The 20,236-nt window shown below is 35.1% G+C and overlaps 1 protein-coding gene across 4 annotated transcripts; it reads left to right on the top strand.

The window, feature by feature from the left end:
- The first annotated feature begins 882 nt into the window (after positions 1 to 882).
- LOC116166063 (casein kinase I) lies at positions 883 to 18,976 on the top strand. 4 transcript variants are annotated; one of them, XM_031480887.1, is made up of 12 exons: positions 883 to 1,255; positions 1,324 to 1,738; positions 9,692 to 9,742; positions 9,795 to 9,869; positions 10,090 to 10,221; positions 10,541 to 10,651; positions 12,004 to 12,155; positions 12,210 to 12,324; positions 12,374 to 12,579; positions 12,631 to 12,864; positions 16,545 to 16,625; positions 16,671 to 18,976. In XM_031480887.1, exons 3-12 carry the CDS (start codon positions 9,712 to 9,714, stop codon positions 16,965 to 16,967), a joined length of 1,434 nt encoding a protein of 477 aa, XP_031336747.1. In that variant the 5' UTR covers positions 883 to 1,255; positions 1,324 to 1,738; positions 9,692 to 9,711; the 3' UTR covers positions 16,968 to 18,976. The 4 variants fall into 4 exon arrangements, with proteins under 4 accessions (XP_031336747.1, XP_031336748.1, XP_031336749.1 ...); XM_031480888.1 differs by having other exon boundaries at positions 883 to 1,429; positions 1,487 to 1,738; XM_031480889.1 differs by lacking the exon at positions 9,795 to 9,869 and having other exon boundaries at positions 891 to 1,738.
- The last annotated feature ends 1,260 nt before the right edge of the window (positions 18,977 to 20,236 follow it).

Genomic DNA, 20,236 nt, shown 5'->3' with positions numbered 1-20,236 from the left:
CCCCATACAAAGTATAACTTGATTTTTTAAGTAGTATTAAGCCTTTTATCTAGTATACTATTTTAAATTTTTAATGTATTTGAGTGACAAGTATTTAAATACTTTTTACTGTATTCGAATACTTTTCAAAGTAAGATAATGAACTAAGTACTTTTCAAAGTATTCGAATACTTTTTATAGTGTTCAAATACCTTTGATTTGTGTAAAGTATTTACTATTTAGTATTCAAGTACTTTTTGAAAGTATTCTGGCCAGCTCTGGTGCATTACAATAGTTACAACCTCCCAATCGACGATCTCAGTGCATGTAAGGGTGAATTTTCTAAAAAATTACGTAAGTTGAAAACGTGAATGAATTTTATTTTCATAGGGGAGTTTCGGGGTTGCTGATAAATTATTTAAACAAAATCGATCACAGATACAAAAATATTCGGTGCGCTGCAAAAGTTACAACCCCTAATCAACGCTACTACTACATTCGTGGAATAGCCCACAGTTAAACAATTGGTTGTTTAATGCCTATATACTCCTTTAAGGTCGTGGGCTGGAACACGCGGAACCTCGATAGATGCGCTGACTAAGAAGAATATGATGTCGGAACTCGGTATACAGGCTTCCGTAAGTTACGCCACTGGTTCGAAAAAAGCAAAACGAAATCAGTGCTGCATTCTCGCGCTAGTTGATGTAACTACAGTAACAACTCATATGCAGCACCTCTAGATGGCGCCGCACGTCTTACAGATACTCGAAATGCACGGTAATCGATGAATCACATTTGAGTCCGTGAAGTAATTGGGATTTACGTAATTTTCACGGAAAGCTTTTCTCACTATTGCGTAGGCGGCACTTTTTCGTGTGGGTGGTTTAGATTTTCCCTTTTCGCAATTTGGAGAACCGCGTTCATCTGCAGTGTCTCCGCGAATTTGGCGCGAAATTTTTCGAACCGTATACGATCGCACGAAGTTCCCATGGTAACCGCCATATGATTTACCACGCCTTCCTTGTTTTGAATTTAGACCTTTAGTACGGACGGATTAGATAATTGTATCGTTAAACAAATTTGGAATACGATAAACGGGTGTATTTTCGTATATTTAAGTGACCACTCCGAGATTTACGGTAATAACGCCTGTTGTGGATAAATATTGAAGTTATTTTTGTATGTAAATGACATATTGAAAAGTTGGATGACGCAGGCGCGTTCGAGAAATGACCCCCAATAATGTCTGTAGTATTACACTGGGATCGGTTTTATCGTAAGTGTTCATATGATTGTGAATAATTAGACTTATAGTGAAGTTGGAGTGTTCGTTTTTATCAATAGATGTTTGGAAGATCTTTCTTAAATGTACAGGGAAGACGCAAGAGTCGCACGCTGCGAAATAACCCGTATTTAATGGCAGAAATGACGTTGACCCGGTACCAGCTTTGTAATGGCGTTCAACTTTACAACTGGGATTATAATCATTGAAATATGACATTTCCAGTGTTTATAAATGTTCAGTCGTGCTAACGTCGGAGGTGTTGTACTGAACTCTGCGGCACATTCTGATTTCGATCGAGGAATATTGCGACCAGTTGATGGAGCAGAGGAATTTACTTTTTAGGCACTGTGATAAAAACAAAATGTGATATTTACTCTAAAACAATTTTATTTAATAAAGAATACTGTTGGAACTTCTCAACCATTCAGCTCAATCGCATTTGACCACTTGCATCGAACTCGCTTCTTAAAACAGGTACCAGTAACAATTGCATTTAACTTTATTTGTATGTGCGACCACGCTTTACGCTTTTACACAAATTTCTAAGGCTGCACACCAATCTGTTACCTTCGTTAAACTAGATTCCAATTTGGTGATTAGGTTTTATAATCGAATGTCACCTTGTATCCTAATTCTATGTAATAGGAAACCGGAGCCTGAGCTGTTTAATTAAATTCTGTTAGGTTATCTACACGAACGAACTAAGACCATTATCAGCAGTGATAATTTAAATTGTGTTCTAGAAAATTTATAACGACAGAAATTTCAAATTGGGTTTGCAAACAGATCTTAACCTGCAGATAAGGCATCTTATCTATGAACGTAGTAGGTAAAAAGGTTTCGTTTAAAAGTCGAGAAGCAGCAGTAAGTAAAGTTATTATCTTAGTTGTATATTTAGAATTACGTTATTTACATTGAAACAGAAAATAGGTTTGCTAATACAATCGTTTCTATGAAGCCATACTGTACGTTAGCCTTAACCTTGCATTTGTGTATTTTTATGATTTATGATTTACTCGCTTTTGATTATTAATTGCGCAATCCCCCATAGGGTTAGCTTTACGGTGAGGCCGGTTTTTGGACGATTCTTCATTTTTATCTGTGTGGTTAAGATTACCAGCCTTCGGATTTAAAGATTTTGTATCAGATTCCCTGAGATTTAAGGGGGCTCAATATTTCATCACCTTGCATCTTGGGGATTAAGGTAATTACAACAGTAGTAACTTTTTATTATTACTGTCCATGCGAATCATATGTCTTGTTTGTTAATGATTGTCTTGTAGGTCCTTTTAGGCAATGGTCCAATTTTCCAAGATCTTTATACTTGTTTTTAAACAACATTTGTTCATACTTTGTTTTAGGTAGTTTTCTCAATGCTTGCTAAAGGTCGGTTTTTGAAAAAAGAAGCTGAGGTATTTTAATTTTGAAGATACTTAGTAGATATTTTGGTATTGGTATTTTTGATTTGGTATTTCAAGGTATTTGTAGTATTATAAAGAATTTATTGTTAACTGTGTTTTCTTCTTGCATGTCGAATAGACAGACTATTGTTCTATAAATTCGTGAGAACCTTTTTAAAAACCTTCAAGACTATCTCAGAAATTTGTTGGGGGATTTTTTTAAATAGTTGTTAGAAACCTCAGAAGTTTATAAATCTCCTTGGGAATCTCTTTCAAAATTTTGTTCAAAAACTTTTTGAAGAATTTTCTCTCGAATCATCAGAAGAATCGTGTTGTAAAAATTGAAATACGCTCAATCCCTATAATTTTCCTGAAACACTTTGGAAACTTATTAGGATTGCTAGAAATATCCTAGTCTTCCTAGGTATTTTGTTTAGACCAAGTGTCAGACTGATTTTTTGGTATTGTCCAAATGACATTTAATATCAAATAATTGTACCGAATTTATTTATTAAAATCAACTGGCTCAATTGTTAATTGACGACTGACACCTTCAATTATTTTTTGTTGGGGATGTTTGTGCGTCTCGCAATCACTTGCAAACGGTAGAAAATATTTCGCCAGGTATGGAATAACTCCCAGCCATTCCCTCTGGCAAACGAAAATTTTATGCTCGACCTTATGATAGTTGTAGAAAAAGGAACACTGAAACTTTAATTTGCTGGGGAGTATTCCATACCCTCCAGACCCCCAGTTCACAATTCTCCCCCAAACTATTTAGTGGTTTTAGCACTTAACCCAAGACTTAACCATAATTTTTAGGAGGTGACTGTCAAACAATAACACCACAAGTTTACGGGGGGGGGGGGGGGGATATTTTTTTGGAAAGGAACATTCAGTGGTCCTTTTGTGAAAAACTTATCACGTTTTATTTAACGCAGTCAAAAAATGTCAAAATAAAATGTAATTAATATATAATTAAAGGAAAATTGCCTTGTATCGGAGCCTGCTATAACGACTAGTACTAGTTATAGTAGTCTATGCTTGTATGTGTCAAATAAATGTAAATATGTATGATAGGTATACCCGAGGGTATACCAGGTGATTCATTTATCTTGATGATTTAATAACTTGTTGGGATCATACTTTTTGGAAAAAAGTTTTTCATAAAAGTTGTGCAATTCTAAAGGGGATAATCGGTGGTCAGCTCGAGGATGACCTTGATCTCGACTTTCAAGGCTATTCCAACTTCAAAATTTTGAATGAGGCCCCTTAATTTTGAACTCTGTAATGAAAAGATGGGTTGCTTCTTAGTCACGTACAATTTCTAGAAAAGCGGTTTCATTTTAACTTTTCTTTGTCTAGCTAGAGTATCGTTTTTACGTAGGGAATACAGGTTTTAACGCGGGTTTTAATGGCACCAAATTTCGGAAAATATTCCTCAACTACTTTAAACAAAAAATTAGTTGTATCTGTAGTATCTGTTGAGACCCATCACTTTCCTTTTATTGTGATAGTTCCTTTTTATTGAGTGAAGTATCTAATCGATGTAGGAATTTTTGACATGGATGTCCAATCCTTTTATAAGAACTATATACCATTAAAATTTTGCAAAAAATAGTCCACAAGTAAGAAAGTTACTTTTTTGCACATGCGCGAAAACAGCTTCAGCATAATTAATATAATCGATCATAATAAATGTCTGTAATGGTAGAAGGGGGGGGGGGGCTTAATTTTAAACCGCGTTTTGTTCCCGGCTTTTTATGTATTTCACTTATCATATCGCAAAATTTCCTTGATCCTGAGGGGGGCTGTTTATATATTACACTGTAAAATAAATTTCTATAACGACCGGGGGGGGGGGGGTCATAAATTCCTTTCGTCGTATGAGAGAGGGGAGGCGCGTAATTTTAAACCGCGAGCTGTTTATATATTACACTTTAAAATAAATTGCTATAAACGTTGGGAGGGAGGGGCCATAATTTCTTTCATAGTGGGAGGGAGGGGGAGTCCTCAATTTTAAACCGTGTTTCTTCGGCACTTCATTTATGTCACTTTCACTAATCACTTCGCAATAAATTTTTTTCATAGTGGTGTGGGGAGGGAGCTTAATTTTAAACCGCTGCTTCTGTTAAAATTTAAAATTTTTAAAGGTGCCTCTGCAGAAGGTCTTAAGTTGTTCTATACTACTCCGGTATTTACCTTACGAATTAGGAAAACTTAATTCGGAGTAGCCGGTAGAATGCTCGAAACTGGTGAAAAATTCACCCTAACCCAGGTTCGAACACCCGACCTCCGGATTTACAGTCCAACGCTCTACCACAAAACCATAAAGCCGGCATTAATGTATTAATCCTCCCGGCGGCGGCCCGGTGTTTTGAAAAATCACGTACTCACCGACCCCCAGCTTAAACTGGGTCTGATAACAACTAAAAGGGCTTTATTCCTTTTCTGTTTATATTTTATCTCGGCCGGCTTAGTATGAAGCTGGGAAATATGTAGGAAATGGACGAAATTAGAGGAAATTCTGGGGAAATATAGGAGGATATTTCAAACAAGGAAATTATAGAGAAATATTGAGAAAATAAGCGGAAATCAATCACTGACTTAGAGACTTGCTTTGAAATGGGATTCGAAACTGTCCTAAAAGTCTTAAAAAGTATGTAATTTTATGGGAAGTCGATTTGGACAATCGTAAGCTTCACTGCTAGGTGAGTTCTGCTGGTGTCAATCCATGGACAAGCATCTCATTTTTGTCTGCGCGAATTAAACACTACAAGCCCATATAAAGATTTAAGTTACTGCCTTCGGATTTAAAGATTTTGTAAGAGATTATGGTAGATTTAACATAGCTTATTGTTTGATTGCCTGGGATCAACGTAATTGAAACAGTAGCTTATGCACCTAAAGGTTTCACCGAGAGTTTCACTCTCAAAATTTAATAAATTATTTGATTTAAGCAGCTGGAGCATTTGCTGAAATTGCAGAGTAGGGTGGGCCGAAAAATCAAATTTTAAGATTTCACTGGGGGATAGTTCGCAAAAGTAGCCTTTTATTATTATAATTAAAATGTTTATTAACTATTTTTTTATTGTCATTTATCTATTGCCCCCTACCGAAACTTAACATTTTCAAAAAAAAAAGAAAATCCAATTTGGAATTTCGGTTTGAAATAGAGCGCAATAGATGCCATGTGTTATAGTAACAAAAATGTTTATTTGTCGTTTTTTTATTACATTGAGTCTTCTGCCCCCTACCGACGCTCAAGTTATAAAAAAAAATTGAGAATCAAATTTTTCATTCTGTTTATTATTTTTTTTATTATCTTACACTACACTTTTACATTAAACGAACAAACAAATGAAGAAATCGACCCCGTAATAAAATGTAAAACGGATAAACTTATTGTAAGAAGTCTTTTTTGCTCTCAAATTGGGGTATTAGTCTACGAGATTCTAACCTTGCTTTTATAAACCCATCTCTTCTTTGGAAACAAACAACTGATAAGGAATTTTATTTCATTATTATGCCAGTCGATTAAGTTAGTGATTTTCCCTTCTCTTAGCGTTTAAAATCCGTCGAATGGCAAGTTCTTTGATATGGGGTCGAGGGTCACTTAGCATACATACTAACAAATTCTCTGGGTGTGCAAAATATGCATTGCGTTGGATAACTGGATCAATAATTCTTTTCAAAGCGTCTCTTAAATATCGACTTAGGTTAATGGTTTGCCAAACATGCTTTGGCCCATTTGAATACGATGTATTCAATTTAATTAAAAACCACAACGGAGCATAAACTTTGAGAACAAAATTTGTCAATTCTTTTAAGTTTGAGCTGGGTTCTTCCGTCGAAATATAGAGACGCAATAGGCGGTTTGCCAAAGTAAGCCAATCAGTAACTAAATTCATACCCAATACACCTGAAAATGTATTAGGACCGGTTGTTCCGCCATCAAGTGCCTGAAACAGATGTCTCAATGCTAGCTTATTGGCGTGAAGTTGACAGATAAATCGCTGTAAAGGACGTCCTAACGTTGATTCAAGTTGAGTGATAACTCCATTCTTTAATCCCATGTTGACTACAGTGCCATCACACCCCACTGCTAATAATCCAGACCAATCAAAGTCATTTTCTTGTAAACAATCAACTATACTTCGAAACAGGTCCTTTGCTGATCCCTACAAAGGTATTGTATGACCCAGGAAAACTGAACCTGGTTCTTGAATCAAAGAAATATGTTCTTCAACTTACTATCGTTCTTCTATGGGATCTGCCATCTATTTCTTCAATAGTTAAGGTTTTATCTTTGCGGTCATCAAAATAAATTGCGGTGATAGGTTCAAACATTGTCGAAATCATAGTTTTGTTCCTTGAATGTTCTCTAGCTCTTCTTAGTTTGTTTCAGGTGGGTATATATAGAATGTAGTTCTATTCGCCATTAAAGCCAAAATTTGATAATAAAACATTTCACGAAGAAATGACCCATTTATAAAAAAATAAATGGCATTAAACTAGAAAATTACAAAATTACTCAATCTTCAGGGGCTAGTAGGGTGCACAAGACGTAGTAAATTTTAAAACATGTAAATGAATATTTTCATCGAAATCACAAAAGGAAACTTTTGCGTGCTATTCCAATTCGAAATTCCCAATTTCTATTTTTTATTTTTTTTTTAAATTTTAAATCGCTGTAGGGGGCAAAATACGCATTACAATAAAAAAAACTATTCATAAACATTTTCATTGGAAATAGAAAAGGCAACTTTTGCGAACTATTCCAAAACGAAATTTCCAAATTTTTGAAAAAAAAAACGTTTTTCGGCCCACCCTATTGCAGAGTGTGGCTTAACATGAAATTGGAGCTGTTTTGAACGTATTGTTACGGTTTTCTTCTTATTGCATGTGCAAACAGTGTACCTACTTGCAACGTGCTGCATTCAAGGCAAGCTTCTAACTGCGTTAAAGCCCTAAAGAGAAACAAAACTAGACGTTTGTTTGTTGAACGCAAGAAAGCCTGTTCCTCTGCCCAAATGGCATTTTCTAAATGAACTTCAATTCCTTGCGAGTTCACCCAGAGCTTTCACATGCACGCCCTTCTAGCATTTTCAAAAATTGAAGCTCAAGCATTTTCATAAACGGTCACGGGTCGTCTTGATTGCTCAAATGTGAAATCAGTTACAAAAAATCGTGAATGCCAGTGGTGAAATTAAATGGCGCGTATCAAACCAATAAATCGATTGATTAATTCGATCGGTTTTTACAGATCTAACGTTCAATTCAAGCGAGCAAGCGAAATGGAAAAATAGAACTTTTACTGTAGGGTAATAAAAAAGAGCCATTAATATGTTTGGGTATGGAATTAATAACCACCATTTAAAAAGTTATCGTTACCTGAAGGTGACGTTTGCAAAACATTACGTGATGCAATTAGGTGACTGTTTTTTTACCGCTTTTTTTTTTCTAATTTTACTACGAGATTTACTAGTAGCGTACATTTTTTACAGGAAAACGAGCGGGAGATTACGTCTCTAAAAATACTTTTTACGAATTTTTTAAGTTAAAATAAAATGTGCCGTTGTTTTCGTTTTGTCCATCTGTCCGTTCCAACCTACTTCTGCTGTTTTGAAATACTTTTAGCGGAATAAAACTGGAGCCTTGAAAAATATTTTGCGATAAGTAACCTGTATCTTGTAAGTGTGCCAGACGGTCTTCAAATTGTTATCTTAAGGGGGGCTCCCCATTTATTAATTTCTGACATGCTGTTTCGGAAATTAAAAATGCATTAGTTTTACATGCCACTATCATGTTGCGTGAAATACATTTCCCTAAATTTGAGGAAACGTAAGAGCTTTGGGGAATTTTGAAAATTTGAAGAAATGAACATAATTTTGAGGAATTTGACTAGTCTTTGCATTTGATCAAGAAGTGATAGGGTTGTCGAATCAGATTCTAGGCCACCAGACAAGTGCTCCATAACAGAACATTGGTCACGGCAGTGTACAGTCACAGGGAATAGTCCCCCAAGTCTGCCAATTGCGCGGCGACATTTCCAAGGAGCCCTATTTACTTTTTCCGCTGTGAGCTGAATATGTTTGCTCCAATTCAGTTTATTTCAGTGTGTCAAAGAAAACGTTTCCTTTTGTAATCTCAAGATCAGAAACCCTTGATTTAACAACCCAGGGTTCTTGAATGAGGGCAGTGTCCGGCTTTACAGTGAGGTGTCTGCTTAGGGTAATAACAAATTCAAAATCTAATGCTCTGGTTTTATTGAACAATGACTTTAGTTGCTTAAATGTATAATAGAAACAAAGGCTGGTCAAGTTTCATTTTTCTTTAGACGTTCTTGGTATCGCCAGACATACCTTCGTTCACGTTCGCTATGAAGCGGAACATGTGTAAATATTCCAATGCTGAAAAAAATACAAATTCACCATTTAGCTCTCAATTTAACCAAGGACCCTTTGAATGAGCAATCCACTCCAAGTTTGAAGCTCTTTGTTTGTATACCTTGTCATCCATAATAAACTTTTACTCTTTGCATTTCTTTCTTTATTCTATTTCTGATTGTTATATAATAATTTCTAGTTTTGAAATGGTATCGCTTATTTATTATCGTGCAAGTATTTTATTGTAGAGTTTAAATTATGAACAATAGCACAGGGATGATACAGGATGACGTTCAACAAATTAGAGACAANACAAGTCGTACGGAATTAGTTGCAGTATTGTATACATTTTGAAATAGATACAATTCAACAAATATTTTACTGATGCTTCACAAGGTCATACAAACAATTGCATTGATAAAAAGTGCTCCCTTTATCAGTTAATTTCGTAATTATAGCAATTCTCTCGGTTCTTAGCAAAATCACTTTCTAACAATGCGATCATATTTTTCAAAATGTTTGGCAGCCCTTTTACAAAAACAATCCCTCGCATAAAGGTAATTAGTTAAAATTTATAATAAAGCCCTGATCATCTGTATGAAAATGGAACACTACTTAACTGTCATTTTTATTTTCAGATCCAGAAAAATTTTGCAAAATGGAGCCCAGGAAGAATTCTAAACGGCATGGTATGTAATCAAATTAATATTTTTTTGGTTATCCGTATACTTTATTATTTAGGACCTATTGTCTTCCCAGTGGATATTATTGTTAATCTACTCCCATCACTTCTTCATATCACCAGTGTGATAATGAGTAAGGACCACTATTAGTGGTGTTAGTTTCTTAAAATAAAAACTTCTTTTAGTGTGAGCCACTCATAATGACCTCTTCAACTCTCTCAAGTTTCTAACACTATGTACGTTATTACATTTCATTTCATCGATTTATCTTTTCTCGCTCCCATTTGTGCACACCTCTCGCCGCTTTGAACGCGCCCCTCATTATGTTATTAATAAACTTGTTTTGTCGTTAGGTGCTTCTACGGGTGGTGAAACGCATTCATCGAGGCATTCTGTGAATTCAAGCTCGGGCGTTCTTATGGTCGGCCCGAATTTTCGCGTTGGGAAGAAAATAGGCTGTGGAAACTTCGGAGAACTGCGTCTAGGTAACAGAAAATAATACTAATCACAGGTTTTTCGTTTAATATATTACTGTAGTCTTAGATTTTTATCACATTTACAGGATAGTGATATCTACCAGGGAGTGATATTAGGCTCACTATTGTATACTAACCGTTTACACAACATATGTAAACATTATGTCCGTTATTTTTCCACCATGCACCAAGACATGAATACAGGGACTTGGAGTGCAAGTCATTGGGTACCGTTAGGGTGCACCCTGTGTAGATTTTTATTAATTATGTCATTTCTTTCAATATTAAAAACAATCTGTTTCTCACATTGACTTGTGTATTGTTTTAGGCAAAAATCTTTATAATAATGAACACGTTGCCATTAAGCTGGAACCTATGAAATCAAAAGCACCCCAGTTGCATTTAGAGTACCGGTTTTACAAATTGCTTGGTTCACATGGTAAGTAGAATTTATATAATTTTGTAATTTATTATGCATTGTAATTAATTTTCTTTTCTTAATAAATAAAAGCATTGAATTTGTAATGGAATAGACATGCAACGACGGTTGTCTGGCCATTGGCGCATTAACCTAGAAATAATAAACATTTTTGTAAATGGCCTAATCATAAGTAACTTATGTTGGGTAGTCCTGCGTTTGGTCTTTCATCGGATCGATATTGGGGCTAATTTTTGTTTATAAATGAAACGATTGGAATGTTGTCTTGTGTGAGATAAAAATATAAACTAACTGCTTGCAAGTCGTCAGGTGGTCAAGGATACGTGGGAGTTTAAAAGTTATATCATACGCTTTAAAGACCCGAAAAACCCACTATTTACTCCACTTACTCGCCCTTGACTCCACTGTACATACACATTTTACCTACTAGTGTCTCTACCGACTTTTATCAGTTGGGAATCACAGTTTTAAATAGTTCTGTAAAGGTGCTTTTATAATAATAATAATAATAATACTCTTTATTATTACCTCAATTGCAAGTTTTGGTGAAGAAAGAAATTACAGTTTAGGTATCAAACAAGTCATGAAGCACATTTAGCAGATATATAATTATCATCTCTTGGATAACCTAGTGAACATTCTTTTATTTGTTTATCAAGATTCAATTACATTTGAAGATAAATCAAAAGTTGATACATTTATTATTAAGCCTCTTATCAAAGAGGGAATGTTAGATAGACGTTGAGACTTGGAATGTTCACATTTTTTAACTTTTAAATTACCCTATTGCAGAACAAATCTCTTACAAAATTCCCCAATTTATCGAATGTGTCATAATTATAACTCGGTATGCGATACTGTTGATATTTTTAACACTAATTTAAAATTCCTTATAAGTATGATCCAATAATTTTTGTCTTTTTCTTTTTTGCTTTTGCCATTGCACTAATACAATTTCTCTTATTTACCAATATTGTATTTTGATTTATGACTTTATTTTGTTTATTGTATAACTCTGTTAACAATTTTCTTTCGCTTTAGTTATAAATCTATCATTATTTTTGTTACATTTTTGTTAATTTTTCTATATTTCTGTGCGGCTTTTATTGAACAATATTTAAGTTTGTCCTGTATTTAGACTAGATAGTCTGTTTGGACAATAAATTATTATTATTATTAAAAAAATGTCAGTAAATTCGGTCTACAAATTCAAGTTTATTTTCTGCGCAGGCGCACGCGCCATCTTTTACATGTTGATATAATCGATCGATTTGTTTTTATCAAGAGGTACTCCTGTAAATACTTTAGTAAGGTGAGTCTTCCGCTAACTAAATTTGTATTTCTTCTTTCAGCGGAAGGTATACCCGACGTGTATTACTTTGGTCCCTGCGGTAAATATAACGCTCTTGTAATGGAATTATTGGGGCCAAGCCTTGAAGACCTTTTCGATTTGTGCGATCGTAGGTTTACACTAAAGACTGTCCTTATGATTGCGACCCAGCTAGTAAGTAGCGATTCGTTATCTCAATAAGGATGTTGCAATGTCGCGAATTTTTAGCTACATAGAATTGAGTATGTGCATAGTCGACACTTAATATATCGCGATGTGAAGCCCGAAAACTTTCTCATAGGCCGTGCAAGTACAAAAAGAGAGAAAATTATACATATAATAGGTAAAGTTTTTGCGAACGAAGCGTCCGTCTGCTAATATGACTTTTATAGACTTTGGATTAGCTAAGGAATACATAGAATTAGAAACAAACAAACACATCCCATACAGAGAACACAAGTCTCTTACAGGAACAGCTCGTTACATGTCCATCAACACCCATCTTGGCAAAGAACAGTCACGCCGGGATGACTTAGAAGCCCTCGGGCATATGTTTATGTATTTTCTTCGAGGTTCTTTACCATGGCAGGGATTAAAAGTAAGCGGTGCAGCCCCAACTGTTTCGACTACTAATAATACCTGTTTCTAGGCGGATACTTTAAAGGAGCGTTATCAAAAAATCGGCGACACGAAACGCGCCACACCGATAGACGTTCTCTGCGAAGGCCACCCAGAAGAAATGGCGCAATATCTTAGATACGTTCGACGATTAGACTTTTTCGAAACCCCCGACTACGAATACCTTCGCAACCTATTTACAGTTCTCTTCGAGAGGCGCGGATACGTAAACGACGGAGAATTCGATTGGACCGGGAAGACAATGGTATTATGCTATTTTATTACTAAAATTGTTTTTTTTATTCATTTCTAAAATTACTACTACTTCTTCGGAGCAGCCTCCATATTTGTATATTTTGCAACAAATACGTAATGCTCCGCCGTCTAACGTTGTAAAAACGAAATCCGCAAAGGTACTGTAACTTTAATGGTATCACCAACGCTAATGATGTGTCATCACCAATTTTTCTTTGTACTCCGTCGGCACTCGCTTTTTGATAATAATTGTAGCGGCTAGATAAATATAAATTTCGTTGGTGTGTGGTAAGTTGTTAGCTCTAAATTGAATTATTCGCCTGTTGCGTATGTACTTTCAGATTCATGTCGGTAACTGATGAACTGAGAGGGGACTATTGAACAGTGCCTATCATAAACCATTGTCATATGAGTTCGCACATTTTAATCATACCAAATGAGATTTTATGTTATCATATATCAGTGTCCAATCCTCAATATCACTTAATTTACAATCTACCAGTGGCGCACAGAAAAAAGTTTGGGAGTAGAAAATGGTACATGAAAAAACAACACTCTGTAGATTCTCACTACCATTGTGGCGACCAATGACGTAAGCCCTTCATATTTGAAATTTGAGCACAATATCTCAAAAACTGCAGCAGATATAAAGAAACAACTTAAAAAATCTTGAAATTTTAATACCCTGTTGATTTGTAACGATGCGTTTGAGGATTTTTGTACTGCCCTGACTCATTTTAGAGTAGTTTTCGCTGATGGAAGAAGCTAATTACTGCTCTGAGGTTTAGTTCCCCTATTTCATGGGATTTCAGCTTCTGCATTCGCATAGAATGTAGATGGTACTGTCGGCCTGTGAACAGCCCTGTAATGGACCATAGGTCCTTCCTATTGAGGGCAAGAGCTTCCTTGGCTTTTTGTAATGTGGCCTGTCGTTGTCCTGGTACCCTCCGCCAGTGGTGGATCCTATTAATCGCCTCCCACTCGTTTAGGGCTTATTTTATGTGGGCTTTGTGCAGTCCATAGAAGGGCTCCGGCCCTATTGTCTTCCGCCTGACTGCTTGTTTGGCCTTCATTTTGCGTGCAATGTCCGAATGTCCTGGCACCCACCATAGTGTGATCAAAGAGTACCCATAGTAAGAGAAACAGCGCAATGGTATAAACGCGTGTTGGTCATAAGAACTTGCCCGCTAGGATTCCAAAAGCGCGCCCTCGTGTAGAGGTCGCCAGAACTAACTGCCTCTTTAAATATTGCCGCGTATTGAAAATTTATAGAATTTCGGTTTAAACTATTTACGTGGTTGTCTCATTTAATTTTCTTTCTTATTGGCTGTATAAAATGTGGACATGATATAATTAGAAAACATTACTTAAGTATAAAAGAAATCAGCAACAATTCAGTACCTATTGTTAATTACATTTGTATTTTCCTGTTTAGTTGGCATCTATTGAATACACAGTAATTACTAGTTAATTGAATAACCAATAACATGTACATTTGTAAAAATGTAAATTAAATTTGTTATTATATCCATCCTTTTTAGATCATCTCCTACAATCAAATTAAAGTAGACAACATCTTTTATAAAATGCACTAGCAAATTGGATTTTATGATGAGCATAACGATTATTTTACAGGAAATTTTGTTTGTTTTAATTTTGTATAGATGCCTACATACGCTGAGTTGTTTCTTAAAAGTTAACACACAATGCAATAATCCTTATGTCCTTAGAAAAAAAAACATCAGTCTATTCCAATAATCGATCAAAATATATAGTGCAGTTAAATAATAAATTAATAAATCTGCACCCGTCAAATAAATTTAATTAAATATTTGCACGTTATTCTATTTTATTTATTTTATTTATTTTGCCTTTATTTTTGAGTGGGCGGGGTTTCAGCCAAGGCTGCTCTACCAACCCAACCCACTATACATTTACAAATATCCATTCCCGAACCCGGATTCAAACCAGGGACCCCTTAGCACCACAGTCCAGCGCTAACTGATCTGCGCCACACGGGCATTCACGCTTCTGGAGCGTTTAAATATCTCCGGAATGCGTGGGTCGAACGGACTGAAATTTAACGAGATTAAAGGGGACATTAGACACATCTACTGATAAAAAATATGGTCCAAATCGGCCAACAGTTTTTCAGTTATCGCAAAAGAAACCATTTTTAAAGAGGTGGGGTTGCGTTGATCCACAGATCACATTTTTAACTGATTTGAACCGTTTGATCACAACCATAATCCAATTGGGGCAGTTTATTTTGGATTTATTATATTGTTTATAGTTTGGCTAGCAAACATTAAAGTGATTTCAATATTTTTTCCGGGAATCTTTAATTATCTTATTATTTGTACAATAAATGCTATAAAACGTCTATTGGCCTATTTTTTCTTCCGCGCTTTTTTCGTTTATTTCTATTATTTACCGCTCAAAAAACGGCTTATTGTTACACGAAGAACATATTTTCGCACTTATGAATCAAACCAACAAGCGTTCGGACCTTAATAAATTGTACCATAAGCGTAGAATGGAATTACATAATACCTAAGTAAGTACAACAAGCAAACACTAAAAATTGGGCAATGCTGGGATTTCTGCACTTGAGAAAAAGCTATAAAATTTGTTAGGCAACACACAATGCATATGATGTCTTATTATGGTTACTCTTTGGTGTGATACAGTCGCCAATTGCTTTAGATTGTATAAAAATACAAATAAATAAATAAAAATACAGTGCGATTTCAGGGCAAGGACACGTTGTATGCACATTATGATTACTAGCTTAGTAGAGAAATAAATATGTGTATGAAACAAGTACTATTAGGTTACAATAACAGAAAAACGCTTACGATTGTTTAGATACATAAGAAAATTAATTGTATACAACCAAAGACTGATAAGTAATAAATTAGTATTTAGCAAATGCTTTTACTCATTTGGGGTGTAAGGTTTTCAATTTGGTAGAAGTGGCGGTCTACCGCCATACATTCTACCCCACATCCACTCGATCTCATACCTAGATTGAACATGTAGCATGACTGTTAAAACAGTTAATTTTTAGTAGATAGGACTTTTATTTGTTAAAGCCTTTGCATAATAAATTATAGTTTGTTTAATGATGTTTACGGTTTGAAATCAAAAAAAGTCTGGTAGGTTTTCCTAATGAGGCCAAATAGGTTTTTCAAAGCCTCCTCGACTAAACCAAAGTGGACTATTTTAACATTGTCATGACACTCTTAAATTAAAAATATTGTGAAATATTGTTTTTCGGGTCACAAGTAGTTTTCTTGGGTAGTGTTATGTTACAATAGGCGCTTGACAATCCTGCATTTAGTGGCTCAGCTGAGCAACTGTATTTTATGAAGCGGTTGAGCCTATTTTACGAAAATTTGCTTTTGCGTTCGGTCCTGTCCTGTCTTTAGCAGCGAAACCACACGTCTCTTTGCTTTCATTGGCGCATGCGTGCGTAGAGTACCTAGTAGCTGCCCGCGCGCGTCGATCGATTAGACAAGATGGCGGACTTTTTGTACTTTTTTTTACTGTAGGATATAAAAAATCAGATCAGTTTTATGATCGGCACCTTTAAGTAGTCACCTCATTTTGTCTAGATTTAAATATTATTTTTAATGCTACTTGCCCCCGCAAATTGTACATACACTAACGGCAATGTTATTTTAACAGAGTACACCAATTTTATCTATACAAACAATCGCTCACGATGTACTTGTCTCGCCGAACCGCGAACGTCACATGTCAAATAAGGTAAGCATTTAGTTGTAATTTGTGTTATTAATGATTTTTACGCAGAATACGGGTAAAACGAGCGCCTGGCCTGAGGCGTCGAAGCAGAGCACCTTAGGCAACTTGACTCCTGCCGATCGACACGGCTCGGTTCAGGTTGTGAGTTCCACCAACGGCGAGCTGAACGCCGACGACCCTACCGCCGGACACAGCAACACTCCCATAACCCAACCTCAAGAAATCGAATTGCTCGATGAAACTAAGTATGTCCGTTTAATGTCCGAATGTGAGCTTATCAGAATGATATTTAGATGTTGCTGCTTCTTTAAACGAAAGAAGAAGAAAGGAGTGCGTGCCAAATGACTACAGTACAGTGAGACCGACCAACAACTTACATTGTTGCCGTGTGGTCATAGTAGTGCTGCAACTCTTAATTGACTAGTTTTAATCAAAGACCAATGTACAGACTTGTTACGTTATGTACTATTTAATTAAAAACAATATAAAGTAGCCTTAAGGTTATATTAAGAAACCGTAGCTGTTGCAACTGTAAGAGTGAGCCTTACTCGTAAACTTTTCTTTACACACAGTTCATTAAAGTCACTTATTTATATCGTACTAGTTCATATTTATAATTTATTAAGTTCCTTAGAAGTTTCTTAGCTCTTTGAAAATATGTTAATGCCACATACTTGAAACCAGTTTTATTTCACAGCTCTTAAAATGGCTGATTATTGCAAAAGCGTTAAACGGCCAATTAATTTACATTTCACTGTCGATTAAGCAGGTACACCAGTCGATGAAAATTGACAGTTGTATCTGAGAGGAATGTACATGTTGTCAATGCCAATTACTACTAGATAATAGTTGACAGATGCAACTGTCCGCTTACATTTAGTTGACTATACTGGGTGTAATTAACATTTTCGTGGATGACTATTGGAAAAGATTTTAAAAATAATAGCAGATTGATTATTATATTTAGCGTAGGTTTTGTTTTTGTCTTTTTAAAAGAGAATACGTATACAATACTTCATGGTGATTTTTTCATTTATGCATATACAGGGTCGTTCACAAATAATATTAAGTTAGATATTAAATAAACGATCTTCCAAAATTTGAAAAGTATACATTCCCGTATATGACACAGTCGCAAGTCCATTTTTTTTTTACAGAGGCCCTGTATAACGGAAGCTTTCAGAATGGTTCTTTGTGTTGTGCAATGTCAAAATGATAAGAAACTTAACGCGCGTGTATATTTAACACGTACAACTGTAACTATTTAAAAAAACGTTTGGCGTTTGCTTGAAGCCACTTTCCGAGAGTAATTAGCATATGTTGTTAAGTTAGATCTATCCAAAAACGCATTTAGTATTAGAGCAAAGTATTTGATACAGTTTAGTTACCATTATTGTTATTATTGAAAATACGCACTGTCTTTAGGTGTAATTCGTTTGTGATTGTTTAACTGATCATGTTTGTCATTTCGATGGTATTGTGTGTTCTACCATGGTTTTATAAAGTGGTTATTCTGCTCTGGATCATTTAATTGAACGTAGAGGATCTGCAAATATCAATTGAATGAAACCGGAAGTTGTTCTTAGTCAAAAATACACACCACAATCTAGACTCAACATTGTAGTTCAGCTCATAAGTATATTTTGATTCCTCGCATTTGACCACCTTAAAATTAAACTGTTTGTGTCATGGATCCATGTTCAATTTATTGATCATGGTGTATGTGAATAACCGCACCTTTATTTCTACATTTGTACGTCGATAAATATATAATATTACGTATTTCACTTTTATTTTTGAGATTTTTAAATATGATAATTACTCTCGATGTGAGAGGTGTGAACAGAGTGAAAGTTTTCTTCGGGTAGTATGGCGCTTTGCTAATTCAAAATTGTGGTTCGTGTCTTGGCCGATTTACTAAGTGAGGCAAGAATGTTTTCTGATCGCTCTAATTTGGCGACTGGACTACCTCAAAGTCATGATTTATATTTGGATAAAGTATATTGTGTGAAAAGCCGACGGCAGCGTATTGTTTGTATTTAGCAAAGGTTGAGGTAGACCAGAAGCCACCTGCTTCTTCCATGAACTCGAAATATAATTGGCAGCCATTTTCAATAAGTCTTTTGTTAACGCTTTTAGATATTTTAAATACAGTAAGCTTTAAATGTATGGAACAAATTTGCTAAAATTTCCCATTGTGTATGTATGGTATTTTTATTTATATTTAAAAAAGAAGTGTGTTTAAATTTATAAAATTTTATCAACTTGCCAAAGAATGGTAATGTCTGAAACGCCTGTTGTGATTCATGAATGTTTATAGATCGGAGCGAGAATAATAAACTACTGATAATAGCGCTGTTTCATTTATTGCGTGTAATCCTAATGTATATTGCTGGAATAATTGAAGTAACAATTTTAGTTGACTTGTTCCAAATATTGCTTATTGTACTGATCCGTAGCAACCTGTATTGAATGTAAAATCAAGATCAATTCTGAGAGGAAATATGATGCAATTGAGTATATAACAGTAATGTTTGTACGTAATCAAAAATTAGTATTCTCATAGAACAATTTTCATTTAATTAAATGTAAAATAGATGTTAACATTGACTCCTGTTGAACGCCTTGCTTCGTGTACACATTTACTTTAACAAAAAAAACCCTGATTTTGAAACATGGTCGGTTGTCGATGAGTCAAAACGGGTAAGGCTAAAATTGATCAAAATTACTATCGATGTAAATAATCAAAACTCCTTCACAATGTTACTATTTTACATTTACAGCACTGCATCTTTTTTAATGCCAAATCTTATTAGGAATTTCCTTTTTAAATAGTGCTTAAATTTAATAACATTTGTATATACTGTGGCGGTGTTTACTGAATGTTTCGGGCATTAACATTTGTTTTATACCTGTATATTTTACTGGAAAATTGTAAGAAGTGCAACTCCGCAAATGTTACCCACATTCAGTAACACGTGCCGTATTTAAATTTATTGTAAAATTGTGATTTATTCATTGTACATTAAAATGACCGCTTTGTTGTTGATCTCAATTAAAAAATTGATCGACTGCTTTCTTATTGTTCTTAACTTTTGACAAATTCGGTTGTTTCATTTTTGACGTTCTGTAACTACAACAATAATGTTAACTTCGACTTGCTAAACTGCTGATGCCGAGTAGGTGTGTTAGTTTAAAAGCCTGTTGAGTAAAAAATGTTATTATGTTTTGTTGCAGCCCTATAAATCCTTTAAAATAATTAATGAACCGTAGTTCGGCAAGTTAATCATCACTATCCAACTTTATACTGTATATTTGTCAGTGTATCCGCATTATTTTGAAAAACGTGTTTTTAGAACAGGGTACCTACTTTGTAGACAATTAAGGTAGTTAAGTGTCATTTAGGTAATATGCCGGCGTTCAAAGAAATTGCGGAAGCACATAAAAGCTTATTATTTTTAAACTGTTCAAGGTAGACATTGACAAATCGCGGATTTTTGTGGGAAGTTGAATTGTTTACATTTTCTGTTACAGAAATTTGATAGATCAGCTTTTTCTTTTAGGCATCAATTGTCATTGCGAAGTGCGCCCGATTCCATTTTGCATAAGAAGCT

The sequence above is a fragment of the Photinus pyralis genome, unplaced genomic scaffold (genome assembly GCF_008802855.1).
Source record: "Photinus pyralis isolate 1611_PpyrPB1 unplaced genomic scaffold, Ppyr1.3 Ppyr1.4_LG3a, whole genome shotgun sequence".
Classification (NCBI taxonomy): Eukaryota; Metazoa; Arthropoda; class Insecta; order Coleoptera; family Lampyridae; genus Photinus; species Photinus pyralis.
The sequence above is the reverse complement of the archived record's forward strand: the minus strand, read 5'-3'. Positions and strand labels throughout refer to the sequence as shown.